General features: G+C 44.3%; 1 protein-coding gene across 7 annotated transcripts in view; it reads right to left on the reverse strand.

The window, feature by feature from the left end:
• Nucleotides 1–8,322: 8,322 nt before the first annotated feature.
• The window catches only part of MEGF11 (multiple EGF like domains 11), a 404,509-nt gene continuing 392,780 nt past the window's right edge, over nt 8,323–20,051 (reverse strand). For 3 of the 7 annotated variants that reach the window (XM_049905530.1, XM_049905531.1, XM_049905532.1), the window contains exons 22-25: nt 18,897–18,963; nt 18,214–18,315; nt 15,597–15,653; nt 9,247–9,656 (exon numbers count right to left, since the gene is read on the reverse strand). In XM_049905530.1, coding sequence (XP_049761487.1) covers nt 9,433–9,656; nt 15,597–15,653; nt 18,214–18,315; nt 18,897–18,963 — 450 coding nt within the window. In that variant the 3' untranslated portion in view covers nt 9,247–9,432. Of the gene's footprint in view, nt 8,834–9,246; nt 9,657–15,596; nt 15,654–18,213; nt 18,316–18,896; nt 18,964–20,051 lie in introns of those variants that run through there. The other 4 variants (XM_049905536.1, XM_049905534.1, XM_049905533.1 and 1 more) reach the window with 4 other exon arrangements.

A 20,051-nucleotide genomic window follows, 5' to 3' on the forward strand; every position in this document is an offset into this window, starting at 1 on the left:
ACAACGAGAGGTTAATTTCTGCTCAAGTGCTATCACTTAAAGGCATGTATTCTTTAGTATGTAAGATGAAATAGTACCTTGATTTTAAATAGAATGCGGTTAGGCATTGTATGAACTTCAGATAGCTTTCTTCCACTACATTATTGAAATCAATGGAGCAACTAGTTTCTCATTCAGAAATGTGTACACTAATATTTAGTTTTACTTTTTTTGTGGGTAATATTAAGCACTTACTCTGCAGTGTTCTGCAAATTGTGTTCACTGCAGTGATATTATTCAGGATGGTGGGATATCCCAAAAAATATATGTATGTGGGCTTGCCCAGATTCCTGTTTCATAGTTAATCCTCTGTCTTTTGCGGTGCTCATGACGTGTGGGGCGCACGGAAGGCATTGCTGTAGTCAGTATTTTGGTTTTCTTCTGTAGCCATTTCATTATTTTAGTGTATTGGTTATGAAGATACTATTATCTGTTTGTAAATTGCTACTTTGTATTTTATGCATGCTCTGTAACTTGATTTTTTTTTTTTTTTTTAGTTATTGATTTGGAATATATTCACATTATAATAAACAGTTATAGGGGGACTATTCTTATGTTGTCAGATTACATTTTCTTTGAGTACTTTGGGTGCAGCCATGGAATATTTGACTTTGATGAGTAAGAGCATAGGTCCTTATTCATCAACAGAGAAAGCATTGCATTTGGGGCATCAGTGTGTGAATTCAGCTTGAATTTTAGATGTGCAGTTCAATTATCTTTTTCTTGGAAAAAGTATTACCAAAAACATTAGGAACTAGTCTCTGCTTTCATACATAGCAGTGTCTCCTGACCCAGGAAAAGGCTTCATGTCTTATTTATTTTACTCAAAGTGGGAGTGAATTTTTGACAAAATTACTTAAGAAATAAGGGAGAAACTAGATATGGAATCAAATACGAATAAAGTAACTTTGGATTTTTACCAGATGTAGACTTAATGCTGCCTTTTTATGGACATGGTTGGACCTTGGGAGAAATCCAAGAAATATTAGGCATTAGGAGAAAATTACTTTAATTGTATTTCAGCAGGTGTCTTCATTCTGAGTAATATCTCAGGAAACAAATTGTCTCAAGTAAGAAACATTAAGTTTTTAAATATTGTGACAATTCAGAGCTCAAAGCAGTTTATAAGTATTTTGCTGCTAGACCCTGCTTTTCAGTTATTTTCGCTTTGACTGGTTCTTTTTACCTGTCGTAGTCTCCCAAAAAGTCCCTTAGCCATCGTGCCTTATTTAAGCTTGTATGTCATTGTTCTCTAGTGCTAGCTGTGATTTCCCTCTAATAGTGGTTTTCACTGTATGAGGGTAAGTTGTCTTCAACATTACACTGAGTATGCTAAATTGTAACTCCTGTAACTCTAAGAAGAGGTGCCAACCAGTGAGTTATGCTGGAGGTCTTTTAAGTCCTGAGGGGTTCTGCAGCAAATTCAGACTTCTTAAGAGTTTGGACTGCCCATCAGAACTAGTCACATTATTTTATCATTGGGAAATGAACATCTTAATTTTTGCCTTCAGCGATTTGTATTTACAGAATACAAAATACAAATGCTTTCAATGGTTTGCACTATTGTGATAATCTCTTTCATTTACCATTAAGAGACAAAAACTTCGGTCTGTACCAGAAGCAGTTATCAAGGTTGAGTAACTAAGAACTTACTCCAATCTGTTAGATTTCAATTTACGGGACTTTTTTTACAAGGGAGAAAAATGGAGGTTGGTTATTTGACAAACATCATAAGCCTGGAAAAAAATCTCAAAACATTGGGAAAATACGAACTTTGTGTAAGGACTGTGCATGACATCCATTCCCTGTGTTTAAAAAAAAAAAAAAAGAGCAAAGATCATGAAGGGACCCTCTTCTACCATGTCATTTGATGGATAGCATAAAGTTAGATAAGGAATCCTGACACCCATGCCAAAGAGAAGAGGGCTGATTTTTCTTCTGGTTGAGGCAATACCACAACCCTTCGTGGAACTTGACAGGCCACCTTTCCCACTCACCTATACGGTATGGCAAATAAACTAGGGTTGTCAATCTAATGTTTTAAGGAATGGTTGTGTCCCCCAAGCTGTAGGAGACTGCTAGTAACATTAAAGTGATATAAAGTGCTAATTACATTACAACTTATATATAAGGGAGACCATTAGGCTGAGAGAATTTAATTGAGGACATTCATTTTCCTGAAAATAGAATTGGAGGATGGAAAAAGAATATTTGAAAGGACATTTTTATACAAGGCGTATATTAGAAAATATGCTAAACTGTATGTACTATGTGAGTTAAAAGATTAACAGTGGCAGGTATACTTGAGCCCTGAACTGGGTGACCAAGACTTGGGTTCTGCTCATAGCTCTTGTCATTTTATTTTGAGCCTCACCTTCTTCCATTAATGAAGGGGCTGGATTAGATAATTTCTGGGGTTCATGCCAGCTCTAACTCTTCTCATTCTGTGAATGAACTCTCTCTTCAGGTACTAATAGCTGAACCGTTGTACCTGTTTAACTCAAATGTATAGATGAGTAAAATTTAGGTGCACACTTTGCAAGATGTTTTTGGTCTTATCAAAATAACTTGATTAGAATGCCGTCTTTATTTCCATGCTGACTTCGTTAAATAAGACAGAAGCTTTTAGAACATTTGCAAAACAGTCGTCAGTTTCAATAGTGTGCATCAAAGTACCGCATGTGCTAATGGAGGAGGGGCATTTGACAGGCTGCTGTGTCAGCTGTAAATTGGGAACTGCTTACTTTGACTTTTGCTCTTAAATTCTGCTGGATTTTAAGATACACTTTAAAAACTATTCAGTCTGGTAGAGAGAGTTGAACTTTTTAAAAGATTTTATGTTATTTTTTAATTGGCCATAATAGGAATAAAAAATGTAAACCAGTCTACAGGAGCTAGCTATCCAGTAAAAACAGTGATTAAATCAAAGCGTGTAGGTTTGCATGTCCATACACGTGATATAAATGGCATTATTATCTGGCCGTTGGTGTAGTAATCTAAATGTTAGTCGTCTAAACACTATTTGGATTCAGTTCTTTAACATGTATTAGGCATAGCATTGAGCAGAAGGTGGCATGTAGGCTGGCTGTTACCATCTCTGTTACCAATGAAGGTAGTGAAAATAGCCAACAGGATTGCTTTCCTACCTTTGAGTCAGTGGGAACTTAACCTTGCACTAAAACCAGAAAATCTCAGATCCTGTTACCCCGCCTCCCCGCCATGCCACTAAGAGTACTGCTTTTAGTACCCATTCCCTGACAGCCTCCAATCTCAGCATACCATTTCCTCCACCTTGTTTCTCAGACATTTCTAGGAACGTGGTAAGGTTCCTGGTCAGATCTTTTAAGAGGTTGCTGACCATGGTACTGGCATCTATGCCAAAGCCTTTCATCATAGGGGCCCAAGAATATTATAGAAGGTCTTATCTTAAATGAGACAACCTGGGAAGCCCCAAGAAGCAACTCTTATTTCTCTAGGCTATCTTTGATGTGAAACCAACTCTGGAGGAAATTACTAGAATCCTCAGTTACTGGTTTATGTTTACATTAAAGTGGATATCTAAATAACTTTGTACTTTTATAAGATCCAAAGTCCCTACGAGGAACCCTGTTGGCACAATGGTTAGGGGCTCGACTGCTAACTGAAACATTGGTGGTTTGAGCCCACCAGCCACTCCACAGGAGAAAAGGCCTGGTGATCTGCTTCTATAAAGATTACAGCCTAGAAAACCGTATAGGGCACGTCCTATAGGGTCACTATGAATTGGACTTGACTTGAAGGCAATGGGTTTTATTTTGTTTTTTGCCTTTGAAGGTCCCTATGCTTTCTCTGGAAACCCTGGTGGCGTAGTGGTTAAGTGCTACGGCTGCTAACCAAGAGGTCGGCAGTTTGAATCCGCCAGGCGCTCCTTGGAAACTCTGTGGGGCAGTTCTACTCTGTCCTATAGGGTCACTATGAGTCGGAATCAACTCGATGGCAGTGGGCGGTTTATGCTTTCTCTTACGCAAGGCTCTGGAGGGCCATCTGCTGGGCTAGACAATGACTTGGGAGGCAGAAGCTGGGATGAGGAGGGACTTTGCAAATCAGAGAATATATAATTAGTGTTCCAGTGATCACCTGTGCCCTCTGTTTATTCCTGCCCTTTTGCGATTGTTAGATTCTAAGGTCCACAAAGCCAGGGAATGTGCTTTGTCCATACTTATATTCCTAATATCTACTCCCCCACCTCCATTCAGAGCTTTGCACTATGGTTACTGAAGTTATTTACTAAATAAATGCCTTTTCTTCTTGCCCGTGGCGTTCATTTATTATAAGGGAGGACCATCTAAAAGTGAGGGGCCAATCCTAGGATTTACCTAGTTTAGCTTGGGTAGCAATAGCTAAAGAATTAAACCATTCCATTATTTTTTTTATTATAGGAAATTTTAAACATAAGCAAAAGTATAAATAACAAACCCCATGTATCCGTCACCATTTACTCGTAAATGGAGAGATTTTCTCTTCTGAGAAAGAGTTCTGTCTTCTCTTGCCACACACTGATTAAATGGGCCTCTTCTTCTTTCCCTCTGGTCAGATGAATGGCTAATAGAACGCACTACTTACCATTCTTGGATCTTCCGTATTGAGTGCACAGCCTGCAGCGACTGGCCTATGGTTATCATTTATAGTACTGGGTAGTATTCTGAGTCTTGTATCTCAAAAGTCATAATTCTGTACCACTTTTTTGGCCATATAACCCTTAATTGTATTTGTCTTTTGCTGAGATGTTAAGCCCCAGCCGTCAAGAATGGCCTAAGACTGTTAGCAAGATTTGTTTTTTCTCTATGAGTCTTTTTAACTAGCAAAGTGTTTTTTTGGTTGAACATTTTACTAAATTGGAATGAGCTTTGAGTATCACATTAAGTCTTGTTAACTGAAAAGTTGAAAGGTTTTGGTATGACTTAAATATCAGGATTATATACAAACCTTTGAAAGTACATAGGAGAAATGTTAAATTTATACCATTGAATGCTATTTTAACGCTATTTTTAGCACCTGTGTTTTACTACGAAATTAATCCTGCTGCTTCTTTACCAGTTAGGTCACAGGATATGTTTTTAAAGGTCCTAAAACAGATGCACGCAGGATAAATAGCTGTACTGGATGGTAACTTCTGCGAGGGGAAAGCTATTCATTGCGTTTATGCAAATTAGGTAGCCATCACTCTTGCCTTTATTCCATCCCATAGAAGTACCTTTGTGCCTCTGGAGCTGAGCACAAGCTGTAATAGTTAGTTGTCTTTGAGTCCAAATCTTTGTGGAAACAGAGAAACCCTTTAATTTTGATATACTTGTGTGTATGAGATTCTTTCAATAATTTTTGAACATGAATATGTTGATTTCATCTGTTACTTTAAAGGAAGAGACTTCCTTGTTAGAAATTTGGTATCATTTTTCACTTTGTTTTCAAGCATTTATTGGGATAATTTCAGGGATTCGAACCAGAACAAACTGGTTCAGACCCCTGCTGAAGAATTTCTAAAAAGTTCCTGGCTGAGAATTTGAATTTCCACCCCCAGATATACTGAATCAGAATCTGCATTTTAACAAGATCCCCACATGATTCTTATGTATAATTTCCTGGGAACTTGTTAGAAATTAAAATTCTCAGCAGGCATTTGAGCTGGAACAAACCAGTTCAAAGCCCTGGATAATTTTCACTCTTCCAGCTGCCTGAAGTAACCACGCAAAATGTAGTTCAGCCCTTAAGGTGTAGGTTATAGATACAGTTTCACTTTGCAACACGACAGTAGGCGTTCTTGTTAAATTAGTTGGAGAAATTCATTTTATTTTGTACAAGGTTCAATACCTCTGCACAGTGAACAAATATATTACAAATCTGTGTTTAAAAAAAGTATTGCCATTTCTTAGTCTCACTTATGCTGTTGTACAATAATTGTTTTCTTTATTCATTTGAACTGTATGCACATCAATTTATTTGATTAAAAATTTTAGTTTATGTGAAATCATTGAACAGAACTTCCCAAGCCACCAATAAAACGAACTGAAACACAGTGCACATGTTTAGGCTGACCATGAACCTGTTTGTGCCAGTGCTGGTGAGAAGTTCCTAACAGCTGTTCTGTAAGATTGAGCTATCTTTTATAGGTAACTCCTAGGTATGTGAAGGCAGCTGTTGTCATCATTGGATTGATTACTCAACACCCTCTGCCTTTTCCTTCTCTGAATTGCCTGATTTTCTTTAAAAATCATAGAATGCTGGAGCTGAAGACTTGTTAGAGCTCCTTACCCTCTCTGCTGCCGCTTTTTACACATGGGGAAAAAGGAGCCCAAGAGGGCATGGAACTTGCCAGGGTAACACTCAAATCTCTTGACCCAGTGCTCTTCCCATTCCATCATGCCACCTCTTCCTGAATACCTTTGCCCAGAGGATAGTTGGCAAAAGAGAGGTGAAACTTGAGTGATGCTGCCTGTCTTCAGTCTGCCAGGTAGCAGTTATTGTACATGCAGGCTAAGGGAAGAAGATAAAACCTGGGATCGAGATGACATTTCTCCTTGCTGATCTGACTTTGCCATGCTTCTTACTCCTTGCTTCACAAAGATAATTGAGCACTGGCTGCCCTGAAATACCGAGGTAAGTGTTTTGTCTGTATTTCTTTCTACATGTGTATGTGAAATATTTACTTGGTCCTACAAAGTAATTTGCTAGTTTTTATATTTTAGTAAGGCTTTTTTGAAAAGTAAACTTGATAATGCTGATCACTTGCTCCCATGCACGCATGCAGCATTCATGTATTTTATATTTTCCCCTAACAGTGAAATTTGTCCAAGCCTTTGGGGAAGAGGGCAGGAGGGGGAATTTACTCATTTATTTATTTTCTTGCATTTGCTGGTTACTACCCAAACTAAGGAGCCCTGGGGGTGTAAGTGGTTAAGAGCTTGGCTGCTAACCAAAAGGTTGGGAGTTCTAATCCACCAGCTGCTCCTTGGAACCCTATGGGGCAGTTCTGCTTTGTCCTAAAGGTTGCTATGAGTCAGAATCGACTTGATGGCAATGGGTTTGGTGTTTTTTGTTTTTGAACCCAAACTAATGGGTTCCATGGCAGACATTCAGTTTGTCTGAAGGGCTTCAGAACTCCCATACTTCTGGAGCAGCTAGTCCAGCTTTGCAGTCATTTAGTTCCTCTTCTGTATACCTTTTTGGAAGTACTTTTTACTGGCTGGCCTGGTGTCAGAGAATGGAGTGGTACAGAGGTGGTCACTAGCTTCCTTGTTTGTCCTCCTTTTTTGGGTCTTTAATTTTTGTGAGCAGGTCCTCTTTAGTGGTTAGGGATTGATTCCATTTTGACCCATCAGAGCCACAGTTTACCTGTGCTCATTAGCACTGGAAGGTATAGACACATCTGAATACCCAGCGATCTGGAGCATTAACTCATTGTAATGTATTTTCCAACCATCTCAGTAGGTGGTGGTTTTAAGGTACAAGGTAGAAGAAGCACTTGATATCCTTAGATGCTATATACTATTAAGTTCTTACATCATGTTACAACAACTGGTTACAGTCCATTCCTCTTTGTTAATTTCATTTAGTTCTATCAGAAAGCATAATGTACTTTAAGCAGCTAAAACTTGCTATATCCACATCTGTCTCATTTTCTCTGCACTTTTAGGTTCCATACTACATCAAGCTCAAGATTTATGAAGAACTGCTTGAAAACAAGTACTCTTCTGAGTCAAGAAAAGCCAACCAAATAAATTGGGGATGCCAAGGAGCTGTTTGATACTTAATTCTGATCAGTCTGTGAGTGCTTAAACGTAAAGCATTGTCTCAGAGCTCTGCTGCACATGGAATGACTCAGGTGTTAGATGGATTAAAGAGATCAGACAAGGCCAGGGCTGACTTGCGACATGTTCTTGACCTTTGAATTGGCGAGATTTGGTAAAGCTGGCCTAGAAATCATTATTGTAGATAGAAACTGCTGCTTTGGAAACTTTTGTTTTTTGCCTATTACCAAAACAGTGGTGAAGAGAAAAAATTAATTTATATTTATTAAAGTCTTATTTTTCAAAATTGAAGTTCCCAGCATTAGACTATATGCCAAACTCTGTAATCTTGGCCATTGTAATTTGATGGAGCAGACATATATGCACAGGTAATTTAAGTATTGGTATTAGCGTAGCTCATGTCTATGTACTCATTATCTTAGGTCGTAACAGCAACCAAAAGTACGTACACATTTCAGATCCTTTAATTCTCTCCCCTCCCCAGTCCCCCTTCCCCCAGGAAGGTTTGTAAACCCTATTCTACATGCTTTCTAAGCATCATGTTTCGGATAGTTATATATATATTTAGCTGATGTTGATAGGAGTTGTATCTTAAATGTTTTAAAAATCATATAATCCCGGGCATCTGGGGTTCGGGGTTGGTAGGTGATAGGGTTTGCCTTTGTGAACAGACTTCTTTGAACAATTACCCCAGTCCCACTCCGAAACTCTTCTTTAGTTCCAGGTGGAAGTAATAACTAACATGCAGCTGGAGTCTGTACCATTATTTCAAGTCAAAGGATTGTCTTCTTTCAGAGAGCCAGAGAATATTCAGCAGAGTACATTGCAAGAGAGAAGCTTATCCCTCTTTTAAGACTGCTTGTCCTGGGAGGGCCCATTGGCAGGGCTCTGTCTTACTGGGAGGAGGTCATAATGACCGGGAATATGGCTGTTCTTAGGTAGGTCGTATGGATTCTGGATATAGCTGGAGTTACGACTGCGGCTTTCTTGGACCACACTGACTGTGGGCTCTAAGGAATATAGTGAAAAATGAGTTCAGAGAACAGATTAGCTTTTGTTGCCTCGTTGCGGGTAAGAGAGTTCTATTTTAACTTGGTGGGTAGAGAAGCTAGGGGTTTACAAATTAATAACAAATATATGAGGGTTGGGACTGAGGCTCAAGAGATGGAAAATCTAAGTGAATGTGCCATCAGAATCCCAAGCTCCTCACCACCAAGAGATTTAGAATATCCTGGAGTTAGGGGTCTAGTCAGTGAGCCCAGGGACACAGGGTAAACCGGGAGAAGATAGAAGAGGGTGGTTCAGAAACTTGCAAACGTCTGTTCTGATTGTTTTCTAAACTGGAATTTGTATTAACAATCAGTTGAAATGTGTGCAGACCCATACCCCACCCCCCAGCATTTCTGCTTCATGCTAGTCCTGGTGTTTTAAAGCAGAGTTGGCCCAAGAATTTGATTTCCCGCATGAGAGGACAGTCCTGGGAAAGACGGTTCACCTTGAATTCTTTGAAAAACAACAAAAGAAGGGTGTGTTTTCAAGACAGGGTGAGTGGAGAGGGCTTGTTTTTACTTCAGATGCAGCACTATTGGCCCGATTTTCACTAAGTTACTTATTTGAGACACCTACCAACTTCATATATATTTTTATTAGATGTCGACAAGGATGGCACATCTGTGTACGGAGACCCCCTGTGCATAGGTGACTCCATTTCTACATAGCTGCTTTCTGGAAGCTTGCAGGTGAGGATGGGTGGGTCCTTAATTGTGGCGTAAGGGTTTTCGCTGCTACTCAAGGAGCAAGTGCTAGAACTGCACACGGATTCTTTCATGTAATCTGCAAAGCAAGAGAGATTTTTTAGGAGAAGCAAGGACATACGTCTTCATTTAAATACCAGAAGCAGGAGACTGCAGTCGAGTTTATGTGTCTTTAGGATCCTGGAGCCCTAAAAGCCTACGATAATTCAAGATTTGCTAATTAAATGTGTTGAGGAGTGCATTCTCAGGTAGACAGGGTTCTTTTTTTATTAAAGAAACTTATATTTTGGGGGGAATAGGAACTTTTTTGTTTTGAATAGGTATAGCACCAGAAATGCACTAATTCAAGATATTCATAACATGCTTTCACATCTGTTATTTAATTTTTACAAAATCCTGCAACGATAGTTGATAGTTTCCATTTTATGGGATGAAGACCTGAGAGTGGAAGTGACTTGGCTAAGGTCACACAGCTAGTAAAATAGCAGTGTCAAGACCTGAATCCGTGACTTGGGACTCCTCAGCCTGTGTTTTTTCTCTGATACTCTTTTTCAGACTTATTTTTGATGACTAGAAGCTCAGGTTCAGAAGAAGTAGGCACTTATGTTTTAGCACAGATGGTAGCCATCTGGCAGCCTTTAAGTGGCAAACTCTGCGGGCATCCCTGCCCCCTAGGAGCTGGTGATGGGAGTTGGGCAGAATGAAGTGTTACAGAGGTGTAAAAGCACCTCAGTCTCAAACTAGGCTTCTGAAAAGTTCCTGTTTTCTAGCAAGGGTACAGTGGATCCTCTGGGGTGGTTTACCTCTGTTTCACTTGTAACAACTTTGTATGTTGTTTAAAACATGAGAGTAGTGAAATGTAAAAAGTAGAAGTGATGGTGTCATTCAGGGGGTGCCTAGATGTACCTCCCTCTGCCAGTGAGAGCAGAGCATTTCACGTGGCTAAAGTAGCTGAGATGGGTGCTACCACAAAGAGTCTTTTCTTTCTTAACAGGTCACTGGGAGGGAATTTACTCTTATGTTAATGAGGTTATTGTTGGTCGCTTTAGGTTACTGAGGTAACGATCCTCAATCTTGTACAGAAATACATTCACCTGTTAGTTCATTCCAGCATTCACAACACCCTGTGATGCAGGTAGAGCAGTGATGATTATTCCTTACTTCCTCCTTTTAAACCCCCCCCCCCTTATTGCTCATCAGGAAGTTGCGGCTTAGAGTGGGGAAGTTCTCCAATGTCACATTACTTGTCAGGAGCACTACAAGCTCTAGAACCAGGCGCAGAGCACTTTCTCTCACAGTTTAGCCCACAGCCTCGGGTTATGACCTCTTAATAGTATACAACCCTAGAGAGGAGGTGGAGGAAACAGCCTTGCTACCTAATGAGCGATCCCAGCCAGCCCTAGCAAGGACTAAAGGAGGCCGATAGGCCTAGCTGCAGGTTGAGGCTCACATGGGGAAAAGTGGCTGGGCCATGCCCTGCCCCATGCCACAGAAATTGGCCTCAGTGGGTACTTCGTTTCATAGTACAAAGCAGTGGTGGATAAGCCCAGGAACGCTGGCATGGCCCGTCTGTCCTACTTCAGATTCTCTGAACTTGCCAGTCGAATAAGGCAGTACTGTTCAACGCTTCTTGTTTGGAAGCTAAGATTAGTATTGCTTAATTAAGGAAGGGCTAGCTCCTGAGTGAAAAGCCCTCCTAACACCTCCCTTCTCCCACCCAGACACACATCCTTTAATTTGCCCTTGGCAGCTGCCTCAGTTGCTTATTTTCTAAAACGAGGATGGCAGTGGCTCACTTTGTATAGTATTTATAGCTAGTTCTCACTGCAATTAGGTAATTTGAAACTTCTTCATCTGTGAAGGAGGCTGGGCAGGAAGATGTATTATTACTACTTTAGAAATGAGGAAACTGAAGCTCTGAAAGTTTGTTAGTATCATGCCCAGTGTTAGTAGGTAGTTAGGATTCAACCCGTCTTCTCTGATACCCAGAGTGCCCCCCGCATCCTGCCACCCAGTGCTCTTGCCCCACATGTCTATATGCCAACTCTTTCTGCACCAGCCTTACCTTACCCTCAACAAGGAATACCTTTTAGCTGTGGGGCCAAGCCCTGCTGAGAGAGAGGCTAAGGGCTGCACTTCTTGTGGCTATCCCATGACTAATTCAGTATGGTAATGGCAGAGCCTTGAAGCTCTAGCTCAGTGCCTATCAGAGCCTTAGCCAGCCAGTAGTGCCTCTCTTCTCATTTTCATCAGAAAAGGCAGGGCTGCTTTCAAGTTTGGGGAAATAGATCGTTTGTCCTGCTCTGCGGCAGGGGATGAACCTAGAAGGATCAAAGAGAAATTGAGGTTGGAGGGAAAGGATTAGTCGAATGGTTGGTGGGGGTGGGGGAGCGTTGGATTATGGAATGATCTGGTGGTTCCCTTTGCTACTGGGAACTGGAGGGTGGGGAAGGGCAGGGCAAGCTGGAAAGCTCCACCTTAGGAAGTCAGTCTCCTCAGATGAGTCACCTACATGCCTGTACTGAGGGAGGGAGGACAGACAGGGTGGGGAAAAAGAACCAGCTGCTCAAAGCCATTTCCTCACTCTTTTACCATTCTACCCCCACTCCAGTCTCTGTACTTGAGGGTATTCTGCAAAGAAAGGGGAAGCATGAGCTGTACCCAAGCTCCAGCCAGTCACTCTTCCAAGAACCCAGGCCTGTAATTAGCATCAGGACTGAAGGCTTAGTCCCTGTAATGCCCTGGCATTTGCTCTCATCTAGTTCCCACCTCCCAAGGATCACACATAGCTTTATACTGTCAGAGACTGAACCCGCTGCTGTTGACTCGATTCATAGTGACCCTATAGGACAGAGTAGAACCGCCCTGTAGGGTTCCCAAGACTGTAAATCTTTATGGAAGCAGACTGCCACTTCTTTCTCCCAAGGAGCACCTGGTGGGTTCGAGCCACCGACCTTTTGGTGAGCAGCTGAGTGCTTAACCACTGTGCCACCAGGGCTCCTCTTCAGAGACTGAAGGAGCCTCTGAAACGAGCTAATCTAAATCTGTTTATTTTATAGAGGAAGCAGCATATTCAGAGAGGGGAAATGACTTCCCAGGGCCACCTTGTGAGCTCACCGTGGGCTCTGTACCTACTCAGGCATGTAGGTTCACACTAACATCCAGTTAAGGACCAACTGACTTCACTGTTGGGGAAAGCCCAACTCTCTGGGCACAGAACATCCATCTCTTGCTTCTCAGCCACCTGCCCTTTATCTTTCTAGGCTATAAGTTAGCATTCTTCTCTGGGCTGAGACAAGGACATGGGAAGTAGGAGGGGGAGATCTCAGGGCCAGAAGGAGAACCAAGCTGGCTTGGAAAAAAAGACGTTTTCAGGATGTCATTGGGCTCCTCACTACCTCAGAACCCAAGGTTACTGTGAGGAGAGATTTGGAGGTTGGATAGCAAGGAGCACAGAGGTGGGGAAAACCAGCAACAGTGAGATCAAGGCCTCCAGGTCATGGAGAGTAGTGGGGAGGACTTGAGTAGCACTCTGAACTGCCTGACAGACAGGAATTGAACCTGGGGCACTGAAGGGGAGAAGGAGGAGAGGGAGAGAGATGGTGGGTATTGAGAGGTAAAAGGGAATTAGCACAGTAAGTAGTCTAATCTAACCTCAGGATGACGTGGAGTCAGGGAAAGAGGGGCAGTGACTGAATGAAATGAAAACTTTTAGAATGTCAGAGCTGGAAAGGGCCTTAGAGATGGTGCTGGTGTAACCATGTCCTTTTATAGAGGAGGAAACCAAGACCCAGAAAACAATGCTGTGAGCAGACTAGGGCTCTTTCCCATTGAGTTCAGAGAACATTTAGATCTTAAGTCTAAGCAGTTCTGATTTGGTTTTGGCCCATGGTTTTAGGAAATAGTTTCATTCTTGGTACAAACTAGTTTATTAAATGTTTCTCTGGGGTTTTGGCAAAGTATTCTATGTCTTTGATCAGTACTTCTGTGAAGTTCTAAACTAGGACATACCATTTTCCTCTCTTTGAGTTCTCTTGTTCTGATGTATTGGTCCCCAACACCGGTGGGTACATTTGCCTACACAGCTCCTCTTTTCTCTCTAATTTAAAGGTGCAAAAACATCTGGCCGCCAGCCTGCTAAGGCTCTCCCTGTTCTCAGATGCTCAGTTATATGATCCCACCAAACAGGAATGAAATGTCACTGAGGCAGAGATGCTGCTTTCCTTAGCTCTGTCTTAACATTGAAGATTGTGAGTCTGAAAGTAGCTCTCCTGATCACAGTGCAGGGGACAACAGAGTGCACAAGGAAGTTACGTGCTCATGTACTGAGGTGTCTGGGCCTGTCTCAGTTCATTCACACTTGAGTCATGCATGTTCTCAGAGCTGGAAGGGCCCTGGGAGATCTTTCTGCCCAGTATCCTCACTTCCTTGAGAAAGAAACTGAGGTCTCAGGTGATGGTGATTAAGTAACAGAGCTGTCCTTTCTCTTTTTAGCTTTACCTACTGTAATGATTCTTGCTTGTAGCACCATTTGGATGGTTTAAGGCAAAACTTATTAAAAAGGGTCAAAATGATGCTCCCAAGGTTAGCAGCGTCCTTTGGCTGGCTGGGAGCCTAGTGGTGGCCTCTTCAGACAGTTTTCCTGACACTTGCACGTCCTGACATGTGCTGATGGGGACTCCGCCTTACTGCTCTGTGGCTCAGAACACAGTACTCACCACCACCACCCACCCCTAGCTCACCCACTTCTAATAACCACCCTCCCAAGGGCTGTAGACAACTAGCTCTCCCTGGTTAGGAAAAAAATGGTTGTGTCTCAGGTGTCAGTATCTAAGGCTTGGCCTGAAAGACCGGAATAGTATTCAGCAAATCTGGGTCATTTTAGTCCCGTGGTTTCTAAGTGATAGTTGGGTGATATGCTGCATGAGAATAGCTTGGTGTACTCCTCACAAATGCAGATCCCTGGGCCTGACCCTAGATCTACTGCATCAGAACCTCCGGGAGAGGGATCCTGAACCTCTGTATTTTTAATAAGCTTTCCAGGTGATTCTGGTGCAGTTAGGTTTAAGATATCCATTGGGACCTTTTCTGTCAGTCCTATCCCTTTCAGCTTGACTGAGACTCTTTAAGTAGACCCTAGAGACATAAAGACAGCCCCGTTACCTGTGCACAACCCTCTACAGTACATACAAACACCTCCCATCTGTCATGTACTGGATAGTCACAGTAACTTGTCAGACAGTAGGATAGGCATCGTTATCCCCGTCTTGCAGATGGGGAAGTGGAGCCCTGGAGAGCTCACAGTTTTGGGTCACAGTTAATAAGTGACAGAGTAGGGACATCAACCCAGGTTCGTGGTGTTCCAAGTTGTCTGTTTCATACACTCTGTCACTTAATCCTGGGCCTCAGCGCAGGAGCAGGACCTGAGCTTTCACCTTTGGCTTTGCCTGTACGTTCCTAGAGGGACGAGCTGACTGGCAGTTCCCTTGTGTTGGGGATTAGCTCTGGCTTCCCTGCTCTCAGGGGCAGGGACTCTTGAGGGTGGAGCGCCAAACAATATTAACACTGGGTATCATTCTCCTTCCTTGTGCCCCAGAAAGCCAGCAGGTGCGGGGTGGCGTTCCTCCCCGGCACAATGACAGGAGGCTTCTGGGGGCAGGTAGATTGACTTTATTTCAGATTTCATAATCAATCGAATTTGTGCTAATTGGTTGGATAATGACGTTCTACATTTCCGAAGACATTTAGTTGGCATCTATTAAAAAAAAAAACAACCCACAAGCATTGGCTAAGCAGGAGCTACTGAAATCGAAAGATGAATTCATTATCATGATTGTTCCTAGGCAGAGCTACCCAGCAGCCACAGGTCATGTGGTCTTTTAACCATTTTTTTTTTTTTTTTGGCGGGTGGATGGGGGGAATGCGTAGTTCCTCAGACAGAATTCCTGGTCATTTCAGATCTGCATTCTTTTATCTTGCTAAGCCCTTTCTAATGGGACATCAGGGTTGGATACTCTACCTTTGAAGCCTTTGTCCATAATGTATGTGTTCTGACGTCTATCCAGTCCACAAGCACCTGCGTAAAAATCATACAAGGAAAGAACAGTATGGGGGTGAGTGAGGGTTACTTAGACTGCATGTGATTTTTTTCTCTTTTCTTTCTCCCCTACCCGGAAAGTAGATAGTTATTTATTGGCACAACATGGTTCTGGCTTTAATCTACTCTAAATCAATTTGAGTGGATGGGGATTCTTGAAGGAATCCTAAACAGTGAGCTACAGCACCCCTTGGCAAATTCAGGACTCCTCCTCTCTAACCTTTAGCCCTAAGAGAAATGGCTTCCAGGAGGTAGCAAAAGGCAGCTCTGATGCCACCTGCAGTCACTGTAGGTGAAGATCCGGGCCCCAAAGGTCCAGAATGGAAAATGAATCCGAACTAGTTCTTAGCTTGGGGCAGGGGAGGGAGGAGGTATGCATTTCTAGCCCCCAGTTCTGTTGGATTTTGAAATGGGGTTGGAGACACAGTTTTCCTCACCTCTCAGCTCTGGTCCTGCCTCTCCTCTCTTGGATCCTAGGCTCAGCTGAGGGAAGCCAGAGAGGGAGGAGAACAGGTTGCTGAGGTTCTTGATGAACGAGTCATCCTTAGAGAATGTATAGTCATTTCCATCCACAGCAGCTCTCTTAGTTACCCGTTTTTATGAATGAGCAATTTGCACGTAATCGAAAGTGTCTTTGAGAAGTGTTACCAATGTTTTTTAGCTCCAAGGATTTCTTTCTCCCTTTTGGCTACCACAGTTTATCCTGTGCTCCTACAATGCATGGTCCTGAGCCCCAGCCAGAGGCAGGGCATAAAGCTTCAGGGACCAAGCTCAGGTTCTTTGCTGCTGGTGATCCCAGAAAAGAAACTGCTAGGCATTTCTAGGTAGGGATGGTAATGATTCTGGCTTACAGTCAAAGCCATTTTTATTCAGCCTCTAACAGGGAACACAGTACCAGGCAAGGTGGGCAGAAAGTGCCTGCTAAATTGGATTGACTCTCCCCAAAGTTTCTGACACTGAAGACCAAACCCATTGCCATTTAAGTACCTCCGCATACCCCTCCAGATAGAGTGCTCAAGTTGAATTTGCAGAAGTCTGGCAAATTGAATTAGTTCTGTCTGCCTTCCACACATTACTGAGTGATACAGCTGAACCAAGTCCAAGTTCTTCTCAAGTTTATTATTCTTCTAAAGGGCCTATAGATACCTGTGCCCTTCAGAAACATGACTGCAACAGACCATATCCCTGGCATCTATTCGGCACTTTACACCAGACAAGGCTTCCTCTGTCCTCCTTGAGGGAGGAAGGCTTGACTGTTAGGTTTTCTCCATTTTTACAGAACAGGAGACAGAGAACCAAAGAGGGCTCAAGGCCACAAGAGCAAGTGAGAAGCTGAGTGGCAGAGTCCAAATCTCCCCAGGTATTCACTCCCATTGGCCACCAGCCTACCTGGGTGTAAGCCAAAAAGTGACAATGTGTGGTGGCTCTGGCTACCCTGTGGACAACTGTGGTCCACAGGGTAGCCAGAGCTACCACACATTGAAGAGTCAGATCTGCTTTGACATCTGCAAAGCAGGGAGCAATCTCTGGGTTGAGCTCAGGGTCTCCCATGTGGAAAGAGGTAGAGTGGTGGTGGTGGTGGGTTTGCTGAATGCCTGGACACTGGCCAGGAGATCCAGAGCCAATAACACAGCTTCCTGGGTACAGATCCAGAGTCCTTGCAGACAGTGCCTGCCTGTGGCGCAGCTGAATTCAGAACCTTTACCTTTCCTAGTGCTGTTAGACCCAGGGATCTGCAGGGGTGGTAGAGCTGCATTTCTCTGGAGCCCTAGAAACCAGCTAGAGCCCGAGCTCAGGCCCAGAGCCGTCTAGTGTGCCAAGGCTCTGCCCCTTAGTGCCCTGGAGGGGCCACTTTGTAGAGGTGCCACATTCCCTGTTCATTCATTGTACTTACCCTATGGCACCTACTTCTGTAACTGCTACCTACATCCTCCCACATCAGGACTGACTTTCCGAGTCTCCTTTTTGCACCTCTCCCAAGTTACCAGGTTTGAGCCTAATACAGGAACAGGGGACGTTGGCCAGGAAGTCACACATTGTGCCCCAGTCTCTCCAGATCCCCTGCTGGACAGCCCCCTACCCTCCACCCTCACTTCATGAGCTGGGAGAGCTTGGCCTGGGTTCTGGTGGGTCTGTAGTCTCTCTGGGAGGCACTGGGCTCTTTAGCCAAAGAGACAACTCTCCATTATCCACACCAACAGGGGCCAGAGGCCCATAGAACCCCAAAGGTATCACCATCCCCAAGTCATTTCTCAATGGTTTTGGGTTGTATTCTGTGGCCTGTAAAGAATGTATTTATATCATGTCCCCTCCACCTAATACCAGCCACAGTTGTCCACACACTGACCATGATGGCAGCAAGAGTGATGGGGAGAATCCAAACAGGCTTCCTTCAGGTAAAGGATTGGGCTTGGAGACTAGTCATGTTGGAAGCATTCTGGAAGCGGGGTGGGCTAGGGAGTAGGGCAGGTGCTGGGTCTGGTCTAGTACGGTAGCCTTAGGGGCCCAGGGGGTGGCGGATAGGGCTGGGGGGTCTGACCTGGTGAGTGTGGCTCAGCGGGGTGGCTGAGGTGTCTAAGTTCAATGTAGAAGTCCTCGGGCGGGTACCTGGCCTCCAGGGCACTGATCTGGAAATGGGAGTCTAGTGAGAGGAATGACAGGGAGGAGCCATTATTCCCAGGGCCCTGGTATGGCAGGGAAGGGGGTGGGGAGTACACAAGGAGATGAGGGTCAGGGTAGGACAGGCTGGAAGGAGATCACAGCCTCTATGTGCAGCACCCAAAGGGCCGGGGCCAGCAGGCCCGGGGGATCCGAGAGCTGAGGCCATCTGCCCTGCTTCCCCACCTCCCACCCTCAGCAGGAATTGGTACCTACTAGAGCAGGGGCACCTTGGCAGGGGCACCTTGGCAGGGGCTGGGTCAGGAAGGAAGGGGTCCCTGTCCCAGATGGTGAGTGCACATTTTGCCTCCACGCGGAATCCCCATATCCTGCCCCAGCTGTCTCCCTGGGTCATAGCCACCTTCTCCCTATTTCCTAATATAGGAATGAAGGGGGTTTCATTTGCTTATGAAAGCTGAAACGGGCTTGGATCTGGGGGAGCCTGCTCAGGACTCATCTACTAGCTTTCTCCCTTTTCTGCTGGGACAGGGCCCCTCTCAGTGTGGGGAGAAGGAGTACAGGGCGGGACATGATGCAGGAGACCAAACTCAAACCACTACTGACCTAACACGTTCACATAGCTGTAGGGGGTCCAGCCTGCTGTGTCTCTGTCAAGGGACCTGTTACTGAGCTGTTTGGAGAGTAGGAGAGCCGGTTAATACCTCGTGCCCAAGAGGTACCCCTCCCCAGCCTTTCCTTTGCCCAGTCTCGGTGCATCCTCCCCTGTGATGATCCTGACCCACCTAGGTCCTAGACCACTGTCTCCTGTAATGATCCTGACTCACCTAGGTCCTAGACCACCCTCCCCTGTGATGATCCTGACTCATCTAGGTCCTAGACCACCCTCCCTGTGATGATCCTGACTCACCTATGTCCTAGACCATTGAGGGAAAGAGAAAGCCAGGTGTTTCATGACAGGCCACAATGGTGTGGCTGAGGCCAGTGGGAACAGGATACCCCTATCCAAACTGCCTGGCAGACCTCTTGGGGTGAAGAAAGGAAGGGCCTCCCAAGACCAATAACTGCCCTAAGCCAAGCTGGCCCTTAGGGTAGTAGGTGAGCTGGGCTCAGGCTGAGCTGCAGGAGTGGGGCTCTGGCAGTGTCTGGCTGGAGCATGGTGCCATCTCCAGCAGAGGGAGATGTTGAGGCTGCCTGCAGCATCACTGTCACCTCTGCCACCTGAACTATGTGGAGTGCGAGAGTCAGCTTTTTATGTGATCCAGGAAAAACTTCAAGGCAGGGTGTCTTGAGGCTGATGGTATAATCCTGCCACTCCCTGGATTCACACAGCTGTCCTTCATCTCAGGCAGGGATGGTTATCCTCATTTCACAGATGGGGACTGAGTCCTGGCTTCTGGGCCTTGCTTATGATCACACAAGGAGTCAGTAGCAGAGCTGGGTCTAGAACTCAGATCTCAACTCCCAGACCTGTGTCCTTTCTGTGTTATCACAGCTGCCTGCCTGTGCTACAAATGCCTTACATGCCAGATGGAGGGGTCCTTGGCCACAGAGCCAGCCTGGGCCTGTGGGGTGAGGTGAGCCAGAGGTCACCAACTGAACTATACTGCAGTCACTCAGGTCCCTGCTGAAAAAGGTGGCAGGTGCTTCCCTGTTAGAATGAGACCAAGAGTGACGTGACCACAAGGGGCCTTTGCTTGTTGTGTCTAGCACCCTTCGCCTCTAGTGTGTTGCAGTTCTGATAACGTGACTCAAGTTAAT

Source organism: Elephas maximus, chromosome 13, assembly GCF_024166365.1.
Source record: "Elephas maximus indicus isolate mEleMax1 chromosome 13, mEleMax1 primary haplotype, whole genome shotgun sequence".
NCBI lineage: Eukaryota > Metazoa > Chordata > Mammalia > Proboscidea > Elephantidae > Elephas > Elephas maximus.